This window comes from Erpetoichthys calabaricus, chromosome 3 (genome assembly GCF_900747795.2).
Source record: "Erpetoichthys calabaricus chromosome 3, fErpCal1.3, whole genome shotgun sequence".
Lineage (NCBI taxonomy): Eukaryota > Metazoa > Chordata > Cladistia > Polypteriformes > Polypteridae > Erpetoichthys > Erpetoichthys calabaricus.
The window spans coordinates 58260181-58272619 of NC_041396.2; the positions used below are offsets into that span (position 1 = coordinate 58260181).

At 37.3% G+C, this 12439-nt stretch overlaps 1 protein-coding gene across 1 annotated transcript in view; it reads left to right on the top strand.

Annotated features, from left to right (window-relative positions):
* Positions 1-10139, top strand: part of nbas (NBAS subunit of NRZ tethering complex) — a 463213-nt gene extending 453074 nt beyond the window's left edge. Inside the window, exon 52 of the mRNA XM_028796843.2 lies at positions 9022-10139. Coding sequence (XP_028652676.1) covers positions 9022-9297 — 276 coding nt within the window. The 3' untranslated portion in view covers positions 9298-10139. The remainder of the gene's footprint in view (positions 1-9021) is intronic.
* The last annotated feature ends 2300 nt before the right edge of the window (positions 10140-12439 follow it).

The window sequence follows — 12439 nt, forward strand, 5'->3', positions numbered from 1 at the left end:
CCTACAACCACGTACATATTCAGGAAGTGATCCCCTGAGGCAGAGCAGGTTCTGAGAGACTGTTTTGGAACTACAGACTGGAATATCCTGCAGGGATCATATAGTGAGAACATTGAGGAGGTTGTTGACTGCACTACTGACTACATCAACTTCTGTATGGACATTGTAGTTCCAGTAAGAACAGTACGCTGCTATGCCAACAACAAGCCATGGATGGGGTGAAGATCATCACTGGCTGCAGCTCGAAGCAGGGTGCCAACATCGAGAGAGACATGGAGAGAGCAAACCAGATGAACAACTTCTTTAACAGGTTTCTTTAACCACCCTAACCCACTCTCACCTCGGAGTACTACACCCTCCATCCATCCTTCTGCTGATGCCAGCATTGGAGAGAGTTTCCCCTAACCCACAATTACAGCAACACAGGTGAGCAGAGAGCTGAGGAGACTTTGTGCCAGCAAAACAGTTGGTCCAGATGGAGTATCGCCACGACTGCTGAAGGCCTGTGCGTTGGAGCTGGGGAGTCCTCTACAGCGCATCTTCAACCTGAACCTGGAACAGAGGAGAGTTCCGAGGCTTTGGAAAACATCTTGTATCACCCCAGTCCCAAAGGTATCACGTCCTAGTGAGCTGAATGACTTCCGGCCTGTCGCTCTGACGTCACATGTAATGAAGACCATGGAGCGGCTGCTGCTTCACCACCTGAGGCCACAGGTTCACCATGCCCTTGACCCTCTGCAGTTCGCATACCAGGAGAAGGTGGGAGTGGAGGATGCCATCATCTACATGCTACACCGATCCCTGTCCCAGTTGGACAGAGGCAGTGGTGCAGTAAGAATTATGTTTCTAGACTTCTCTAGCGCCTTCAACACCATCCAACCTCTGCTCCTTAGGGACAAGCTGATAGAGATGGGAGTAGATTCATACCTGGTGGCATAGATCGTGGACTATTTTACAGACAGACCTCAGTATGTGCGTTTTGAGAACTGCAGGTCTGACATTGTGGTCAGCAACACAGGAGCGCCACAGGGGACTGTACTTTCTCCGGTCCTGTTCAGCCTATATACATTGGACTTCCAATACAGTCCTGCCACGTGCAAAAGTGAGAGCATATAATGTATTAAATAGCTTATTTTATTAACAACAAGAACTGACTCTTACACACCTGTTTTAGAGGAATGTCTTTTGCTTAAAGAAATAAAGCCAACCCTGCCCTCCCTTGTTCCTCCTGCTGAACTTGCATTAGAAATACATAACCTTTTAATGACAGAGTCTAACTCCACTAGTCTCAAGCAACCAAATGCTTTACCTGACAAAATAACTCAGTGCCTAATTTTGCCCATAATATTATAACAAACCTAGCACTGAAGAGCTACATAGATGGTGCTTCTTTTCTTTTTTTTATTTTAACCAATAAAATACAGAGCACTTGTTGTGAGCTGTTCATATACTAAAAGTTTGAACTAAATGGTTTAGTGCAGACCTTTGAATCATTAATCTCTACCCTTAATGCTTCTTTGAACAATTTTAATTGCAAACACAGTTTCATTTTTCTTCATGTTAACAGCAAAAATTGCTTTACCTTATTGGAGTATGAGTAATACTTGAGGTTACCATGCTGGGCTGGCCACCATAAAATATACATGGATAATTTGTAACTGTGGATAAAAGTCTCATATTTTGGACAAATTGTCCCTTGCTAAACCACAGACAAATTATTAGATTAATAAAATCATGCCTGATAAAGTACACATACTCTGTATATTGCATTGCTGACCTGTTATTTCCCTGTCTAGCTTTAAGTTACTTTAATAATTATTTCTTATTCAATAATGTTTTTTATTGTTCGTAAACATCTTGGTAAATAATGCATTCAGCATTCAGACAAAAATGCACTTGTGTAGTTTTGATTCAGCCTTTAAGTTCATCTTACAATCCTTGTTGGACACTGACATTCCAGGCATCCATTTGTATATACTCTTTTTCCATGGAAATTATCAGTATTTGTGGATACTCACTTTTACTTTTTTATCATTGTCTTTGTGCATATGCTATTCTCCTATTGCCTGGTGGTTCAGTTATGGCTCCAGGTGCCCAGAGCCTGAAACTGCAACAGTGCCATTGCACGGGGCACCACATGTTGATGACCCATGTTCTAGATTTAAGGCATGAAATAGCATGTATTAAACTGGGCCCATCTAAAAAGCACAAGAAGGTACATTGTCTTAATGAAGACATTGGGGCCTAAAGAAATTATAGCACTTAAAAATAAACAGGTTGATTAAGAAAATGGGAGCTGGTGGGAAAATACAAAAATTACAATTTTTTCTGAAGGAACTAAGAAAAGTTGTCCAATTTATGTTCTGGTGAAGCTCTTGCTTAAATGTTTCCAGCACTGAGTAGCCTCACTCTAAAAACTGAAATAACTCACAGGATCTTGTGGTTATGGACAGACTTCTCTACCTTTTAATTTCTTGCAATATATCAAGAAACAGTGGGCTCTGTGTAAAGACATGTCAAACATATTCATATTTATTTGTAATAATTTCTTCTTTACTTTCAGTGAGACGATAGTCCAAAAAAAAAAAAAACAGTTCCCATAGCTGTTAAAAGGGCAAGTGAAAGTGGCATCCATCCATTTCTACTTTATCCCTTAACTCTAATTCCCATCGTTTCTTCAATTCACCAGCCCCTGCTATTCAGGCATTTCAGTCATTTCAGAAATTAGGAATCCAGTTTAATAGATGGTTTCTTTTTTCCTGTTTGAAGCAACTGATAGGATGACTATCTCCTCATTTTTTTCTTGTGTGCATGGCTTTGATTCAGTGATTGTTTACTTTTATTTTTATGTGCTCTGTTATTTTGCATTTTTACTGCCAATTTAAACGGGTCATCAAACGTGGGCATTATCTTCAAGGCTTGCCTGCTGTTACAGTAATGGCTTGAATTGACTGCATTATGAACTCCTCCTACTCCTCCATTGCTTTCCTATATCCTTAAAAAGCTTTGCTCTTTGTCCTGTTGGGATGGTGGAGGAGGATGGAGTTAGATTTTTGGTACAAAGCCTGTTTATTTTTTGTTTTATTATAGTGAGAGCTGACATTGAAGGTTGTCTGGGGAGCTTTGTTGCTTTAGTCCTTTTAGTTTGTCTTATAAGCTCGTGAGGATCTCTGTGTTCCTTGTTTTACTTTTCAGAGTCTGTGAGAGATGTAGCTGGGTTGAATAGGGTATTGAGTCCTGTAATTCATTTCTTGCTATTTACTATGTGTGAGGTATTGTTATCAGCTCATATATTTCTCACGTTCTTAATTTTTTTATTTTTATGCTTATTTTTACCCACTGTCTTTGTTTTGGGTTATGGATAAGGTGTTACTCATCATGCTTCGATTTTCTTTATTGCAATTAATATTGGAGTGTTATAAGAAACAGAGCTCTAAACTGCTGATATTGTACAAAGCATTCTTAAATAGTGTTGTATTGTGTCAGTTTCTTCAGCTGCCTCTAAAAATGTGGCTCTGATGCTAGTATCTCTCAAATTACAAATTAAAATACCTTAGTTGGCAACAACTCGTCAGATTATTTTTGCTTTTTGTTAGCCGAAGCTGACATCAGTAAAAATCACTATTATTTCTTCATTTTTATCTGGGAAGGTAAACAGACTTTTTGGGTATGTCATGTCTGCCATGGTGCAGATACCAAAATAGTGATGAATCCTTGTATTAATTGCTCTCCACCATCCTAAGTTAACCACACTTAATACCAGAATCCCTGAAGCCTACGAAAAAAACTCGTAACCCTGGGCCACCTTAAATTCCTTTTTGCTCCTTTCCATTAGTGTCTTTTGTGTTGCAAATGTGATAATCAGCACAAGCAGCAAGCAGCCTGCTATCCCATCCCCCCACTGACAGCTCAAGTCGCAAAGAAGATTCTCAGAGCTCAAGTGTGTTTATCTGCATGTGAGGTGCCTGGAAATGTAGAGGGTAAATAATATATCGTCATTTGGAACACGTGCATTTCATGTGTGTTCTGTGTCAACAACGATCTATGTAAATGTAGGATGACAGGAAATGCGAGGCAGGAATTGTTGCATACATAGCTAGAACAGAAACATTTTTCATGTTTTAGTAATAATTGACAAAATGTAGACATGAAGTGTATAATGTGTGAAGACTGAAGTCCAAATATCAAATAAACACAAAAAGTACAAGTATAACAAAACAAGTGCACTTTTATTGAAGAATATAACCAAAGAAAAAGAAGTTGGCATTTTTTTAATTAGGTTCTTTCTGTCAATGAGGCAGACAACAAAAAATGATTTACCTATTGTACTGCAGTTACTGTATAATTAAATTGAATGTATTTCAATCTGAACAAAAAAGCAAAATGCACATAGTTAAAATTAAATAGTATTGCCAAACTTTGACTAATATGAAGTATAAATAAGTTTGGATCTACAGTATGAATATGATATTAAATAGTAGAAATTAATAAACAGCAAACTGCCTGAGGCCTAGTTTAGACTGTTTTTGTTCCAAACATTTAAACCTGTCCATTTGGAAACGCCCTAATCATCATTTTATAAAGAATACTGACATAGTGTTTCTGTGTAAAGTTTTAGGTTCAGAGATATCACACGCCTGGACAAACTGGTGAGGAAGGCAGGCTCTATTGTTGGCATGGAGCTAGACAGTTTGACATCTGTGGCAGAGCGACGGGCGCTCAGCAGGCTCCTATCAATTATTGAAAATCCACTGCATCCACTAAACAGTGTCATCTCTAGACAGAGGAGCAGCTTCAGCAACAGACTGCTGTCACTGTCCTGCTCCACTGACAGACTGAGGAGCTCGTTCCTCCCCCAAACTATGCGACTTTTCAATTCCACCCGGGGGGGGGGGGGTAAACGTTAACATTACATAAAGTTATTGTCCGGTTTTACCTGCATTATTATCAACCTTTCATTTAATATTGTTTTTTTTGTATCAGTAAGGTGCTGCTGGAGTATGTAAATTTCCCCTTGGGATTAATAAAGTATCTATCTATCTATCTATCTATCTATCTATCTATCTATCTATCTATCTATCTATCTATCTATCTATCTATCTATCTATCTATCTATCTATCTATCTATCTATCTATCTATCTATCTATCTATCTATCTATCTATCTATCTATCTATCTATCACATACAGCTTTTCAGATAATTCACCCAAAAAAGTACACTTTAATTAGGTTAGTGTGTTGAAGCATACAGCAGGAAAGCACAACTCCTATGGTAAAAATAAAAACATTGCATTTTAAGTAACAAGCAACACTTGCAGTCAGTCTACTGAGCCCAATCCTAATGGTCAGTTTTACTGATACCCCTTAAAATAAAGTCATCTTTAAAAAGTTGTTCAGTGCACCAGGTACAGAAGTTTTTGATTGGCGAACTATTTGATTTGCAGCACATATAATTTGGAAGCAGCTCAAAGTACAAATAGCAAGTTCAGAGCATCTTAACAAATTATAATAAAAAATGCAAGTGAAAGGAGAAAATAATACAGTCTCAAAAAGCAATTTTCACTTCAATACCCATCACACTACATAGCTTTTCCAGCAATTTTCAGTCATAGACTTGGTAGGCTTCACTTACATAACATTAGCAGGCAGTCAGTAGTGTATAACCATGCCTCACAGTCATATAGTTTAACATCCCCAGGGACTCATGCATATCAGTCTGTGACCCACCCAAATACAATCAAACAGGAATTAGGATTAGACGTGTGTGTGTGTGTGTGTGTGTGTGTGTGTGTTTGTGTGTGTGTGTGTGTGTGTGTGTGTGTGTGTGTGAGCGTGGACAACCAGTGAGCACTCTCTTGGAAGTCCAATGTAAACAATGTGGAAATAAGGAAAGCATGTGTTTTTAGCTGTGCAAAAGAAACAAATCTTGCTTGTCTGATGTCTCAAGTTTGTCATACTACAAACATAAACAAAATAGGAAAAAGAAAGACTAGAATTGAGGCTGAACTCATCATAATTGAAATACATTTGTACAGCCACTGTCTCTGTTGGCAACACGCTAACTGGCTGTCAGAATGCAACAAGCTCTCAATACTCTGGAAGATTAAAACTCTACTAACACGTCATCACAAAGTCATGTAATTTATCATACCCTCTGATTCCTTGTTCTGTAATCTAATATCCTCAAGGTGACATGATTCAGCAACTGCAGTCATTAAGTGTGACATGCTCTCCAACTAAAAATTGTGTAATGTGAAACTGATTATAAACCATAAACTCCCAATGACTAAAAGGCATGAGAGAGAAAAAGTAAGAAAGAAGAATGGAGAAAAAAGTCCACCATTGTCCTGTACAGCAAGAAGATATCTTGATTATCACTTCATGTTTATTGTCAACTCTTGAGATTCTTCTTTTCCTAAAAGTGATTTGTTCAAAAGTCCCTTTCTTCTTGGCTTACTTACAGTACTTGTGAGGGAATCCTTGATTTTTACAGTTTATTTTTACCTTTACCTGGCATTACGCTGTTCATTTCTGCTTTATTAGTTGCTGATAACTGTTAATCTTTTTACTGTTTTTCTGCTTTTCATTAATTTTTATTTTGCTTTGATGCAAAAAGATTAACAAAGTTGACTGAATTTAAGTAACATGAATAAAGTCTTAGGCTGTAGTCATAAGTAGAGTTCATGGCTGCCAAACCAATGTAAAAAGGCAAGTTCAAGATTCTGGAGTGGATTTGTTTTAAAGGAATACTCCAACCAAATTATTTTGTTATTTACCCCATGTAGTTTGTAAAGATTGCTGAGATAACAAAATGTGTTGTAATAGGCATCTACAGCATATGAGTGCATTCTATTATACTGGGTAAAAAATTTTACATTTTTTGTCACATGAATCAATGTAGGTGAATCTCAACAGTATTTTGTTGCACTGAATTCAAATATCAAATCAGATTTTCTCTGTCATGCAAGGATTTTAAATGACTCACAATTAAAATTTACAACATATATGCACATGTTGGGAAAATCTCACCTAAAAAGTAGAAGTGCACTCTTTTCTGTTGCACTTGGCCATTGGAATAGCCCTGTTAAGGCTCCAGCAGTAGTCGGCTAACATGCTGGAGCTCCATTTGCATTGGTATTAGTGTACTTTTCCATTACAGATATGTACTGATAAAACCATTTGACAAATTTATAGCTGACTACTGTGAGATTTCTGGGGAAAACGTTTGGAAAGTTATAAAATGTTGGCAAGCACCAATAAACACATTTACATTTTAATTTAACTTAAAAAATACACCTTAATAAGGGCTTATGTACTAAAAATAAAGCCTAGAAAAGTCATAACTCAAAAACTACAGGTGTTAGAAATATTCTGAAATCAGTATGAAACGTACTTTTAAGACACTCCTAAGTTGTTCTTCAACAGAATCCTTGCTGGCCAGTTTTGCCGTTCATGAGAGTATTTAACAATATTTTAATAAAAATACACGTGTTGGGACATTGTGAGCATATGACTGGGCAACTTGACTTGTGAATTATGCTACACGAGTAAAGTGAGATTTTTTTCATGAGTGTTTTTGACATTGCTTGCTGTTGTCCTGTATTGGTCACCTTAGAAACGTGACATTGCATGAAAACATTACATTAAAGTTCTACATTACAGTAATCCCTCCTCCATCGCGGGGGTTGCGTTCCAGACCTTCCCCCTGCGAAAGGTGAAAATCCGCGAAGTAGAAACCATATATTTATATGGTTATTTTTATATTGTCATGCTTGGGTCACAGATTTGCACAGAAACACAGGAGGTTGTAGAGAGACAGGAACGTTATTCAAACACTGCAAACAAACATTTGTCTCTTTTTCAAAAGTTTAAACTGTGCTCCATGACAAGACAGAGATGACAGTTCCGTCTCACAATTAAAAGAATGCAAACATATCTTCCTCTTCAAAGGAGTGTGCGTCAGGAGCATAGACTGTCAGAAAGACAGAGGAAAGCAAACAAATCAATAGGGCTGTTTGGCTTTTAGGTATGCGAAGCACCTCGGCACAAAGCTGTTGAAGGCGGCAGCTTACACCCACTTCGTCAGGAGCAGAGAAAGAGAGAGAGAGACAGAGAAAAACAAACAATCAAAAATCAATATGTGCCCTTCGAGCTTTTAAGTATGCGAAGCACCGTGCAGCTTGTCGCTTCACGAAGCAGCTGCACACAGAAGGTAGCAACGTGAAGATAATCTTTCAGCATTTTTAGACGAGCGTCCGTATCGTCTAGGTGTGCGAACAGCCCCCCTGCTCACACCCCCTACGTCAGGATCAGAGAAAGTCAGCGCAAGAGAGATAGAGAGAGAAAAGTAAGTTGGGTAGCTTCTCAGCCATCTGCCAATAGCGTCCCTTGTATGAAATCAACTGGGCAAACCAACTGAGGAAGCATGTACCAGAAATTAAAAGACCTATTGTCCGCAGAAATCCGCGAACCAGCAAAAAATCTGCGTTATATATTTAAACATGCTTACATATAAAATCCGCGATAGAGTGAAGCCGCGAAAGGCGAAGCGCGATATAGCGAGGGATTACTGTATATGTAAACAACACAAAAATGTTTAATTTTTGGATGGAGTATTCTTTTGGAACAAATAAACTCCAGATTCTGGATTTTCTCATTTTGCATTGTTCTTAAAATCTATGAATAATTTAATTAAAGGGCACTTAAAAAGTACTATCCATCCATCCATCCATTTTCCAACCCGCTGAATCCGAACACAGGGTCACGGGGGTCTGCTGGAGCCAATCTCAGCCAACACAGGGCACAAGGCAGGAACCAATCCTGGGCAGGGTGCCAACCCACCGCAGTAAAAAGTACTAGTAAAAACAAAATATTACTCATGTTATTACTTTCTGTAGTATCTATATAATGAGCATAAATGTGAACATTTTGTGAAAAACTTCTAAAACAAAAGTGAAAATACTATGGGATTGGCCAAGACATGGAATGCACCTTTAAAGAGTTTGTTTCTCTTTTCTGTAGGTTGATGAATTGAACTGTGATGAGGAGCTGCTTTCACGAATTCTTGATGCCAACCTATTGGTGAAATGCGTGAACACCGCGTTCTATGCTTCCCTGATCAAGCATCTTTTATCCTTTCACGATGAAGGAGGCTGGAACGTGGAAGACATTGCCAAGCAGATGAATGAAGCAGGTTATTTTGCTGAAGCAGGGTCACTTATGCTTTCATACAGGGGATCACATCCCGCACTGTCCACTTTTAACACGGCTCTAAGCATTGTTAAAAGGTGGCTGTAGAAAAGAAATCAATATTTTGTGTGCATATTGTTCCCACACTACACAGTACTAGCAGTTACAAATAATGTCCTGTATGCTGATATTAAAATCATCAATGTTGCTACTCCTGAACCATGAAAGATTTATTTGCAATAACACCAATGTGATTTTACAGCTGTTAATCTTTCCTTATAAAACAATAATGCCACAGTAGCATCAAAGTGTGGATGTTTGTTCTAAAAATGTCTTGCACAAAGTTGTGCTATGCAATAATAAATTCAATAAAAAGGTAACTAAGAATTGGATTCCTGCATTCTGCATTTTTTCTTTGCATTTCACCACATACAGTAGATCTTAAGGGAATAAGTTGATTAGATTGTAGACTGAAATATATTCCTCACAATAAAGTTCATAAAATATTATGACACAAAGAATTAAATATTAATAAATCTAATATACTGTACATGAGGTCCCCTCATGAATTTCATGAATGTGCTTCATTTTCAGCTTTTTTGTTTCATTACACCAACATGAGTTATATAACATTTTTCTTAATGAAGTAATTTGTACGGTGATACAGTAGATGGAATATAATTATACCCTCACAATTAATATGTTTAATACAGCATACATTTTGGAGCAAAGCGATTCTGGCAGTGTGTACCTTCTAATGCCCTAGCCATGTTTTCTGAAGATGAAAATAATTATTTATGTGTTTGGTCTTTATTTATTTATATGCTCTCTGGAGTGCCTCTGCATGTCTGTTGTTAAAGTAAAAACAATTGAATTCAGAAATGCTTGAAGTTCATTTTCAATGTATTATTTACATCAGCTATAATAAAGGTTGACAAAACGATGGCATTTTCTATGTCTCCTTTGATTTTTATGAACAGAATGACATTGAGTAGCACCAACTGCAAGAGGAGTGTGAGGTTTTGTTTTTTTTTTTTTTTTTGATCTGTTCTCACATTATATAATGCATTAATGTTCTTTACAAGATAAACCCAATTAGACATGTCAAATTTAAGTCAACTTTACTTTTTCTTCTATCTCCAGTCTGCTGTTCAATGTTCTTTTAATATGTGAATCTAAATGAAAAATGGGATATTTTATATTTTACTTGCTCTTTTATTACCGCATTATATATCTGTTTCCTAAAAAATATAGGATAAGACCAAATTCTAAGTTCAGATGAGGTAGCAGACAATGGCTGTAAACACCTGCTCTCCATTGGCCACTGCAACTGGAGTCATACCAAGAGAGGTGCAGAACTTTGTCCTAAAGTACTGAAGAGAAGGCTACTGAAAAAGTGAATTGTTGTTAAGAGCAAAGAAATCTTTGAGTTGGGAACTGAAATGACAAAAAGGTAAGAGAGTAAAAGCACTATGAGTAGGCAAAGATCACAGTAGAAACCACAATCCACTGGGTATATCATGAGTATTGTACTATATAAATTAAAATAATAATAAAGTAATATAATAAAACTACACAGGGTCATTAAATGAGCAGGGAACCAAATACTACATTTAGCACACTTGCAAGAAAATGTTCAAAAAGTTTCTTTATTAATTACTTCTAGCATGTGGTATGGTCTTCAACTTAGTCATAATTACAGACAAATATAATCTTCTGAAGCTAATAACACACAACAATAGGAGTGCTCTGTCAATACTGAACAAACTTTTTAAACTTTCGTAGTCCAGATTGTTCAAAGTATGTGAAACTTCACCCATTTATCTAATTAGTCTCAATTACAGGAGGCTCCATTTGGACTCAATTCAGTTCTTCAAAATTCATAAAGGAATTAATAAAGTAGATTTAGCAGAATTTGTTCAATTTAATGGCAAATCACTTATTTAAGCACAAGACTTGAAATTAAGGGGAAGTGCATTTAAGACTAAAGTCAAGAACCACTTCTTTATGCAAAGAGTTGTGGGAATCTGGAACAAACTACCAAGACATGTAGTTGAAGTAGAAACCTTGAAAACCATTAAGAAGTGTCTGGATGAGATATTGGGACAGCTTAGCTATTCGCTAAACAAACCGAGTCTGATGGGCTGAATAGTATCATCTCATCTGTCATATTTCTTATGTTTTTATGACTGTTAGTTTTCTTAAAGACTCCCTTTAACATTCATTTTATTTATGGTTAGCACATCTATTTGATGTGACATGGAAGGCAGGTAAGTTACCCTTGAACTGGCATACTGGTGTGGTAGTCTCCATATTTAAAAATGGTAACCAGAGGGTGTGTTCTAACTACAGAGATATCACACTCCTCAGCCTCCCAGGTGAGGGCCTATGGCTCCGTCTGATGGTTGACCCTAAGATACTAGGTTAATAATGTGGATTCCATACTGGCCATCAAACAGTAGACCAGCTGTTTTCCCTCTTGCTGTTTCTTGAAGGTGCGTGGGAGTATGCTGCTATCCCATGGTGGATGTGTGACTGGAAATGGGAACAATTTCCTGAGCAGAGAAGTTCTTTATGTGATAGTGTCAGTCATTTTTTATTTTTTTTTATTTTTGCATTTTCTTAATTTACCTTACATTACCATCTATGTGCTTCACTTTCATTTATAGCCTTAAGAGCCTGGAGGCCTGCAAATGTAAAAGTAAAAACATTTATGCATAGATGCATTTGTGGATATTTCTATATGGTTCTTTCTCAAGGTACTCCAATTTTATGCCGCATGGTTTTCATTTTCAGTTTGTTTCATTGCTAGACCTGTCAGACCACTGTGCTTCTTTATTCAGAACCAGGCTATATAATAGAAAATAAATAATCTGAATTAAGATACATCTTCCCCAGCAATTCAGTTAGCCTAGAGTGGGCACATACCTACGAAGCATTGTTATTAATGGCTACTTCAGTGGCGCATCAGAGTCCTTTGTTGTTGCTATTTGCTCTCTCCAGGTTGATTTTTTTTTCTATGTCTGTAGTCAGATTTCCACACCACTATCATCTTTATCACTAGAAATTGGCATGTCTATAGGCATTACAAACAGACTGATATTCATGCGACTGAAGCACAGCTACGGTAAGTGACTTGCTCAGGGTTATCAAGTAATAGATGTCACAGCAGCTTTTCTCTCATAAATCCTTTAGGTACAGCAACTGCCGAGAATGAGAGACCCCATGACACCCTGTGTCTCTGCTATTT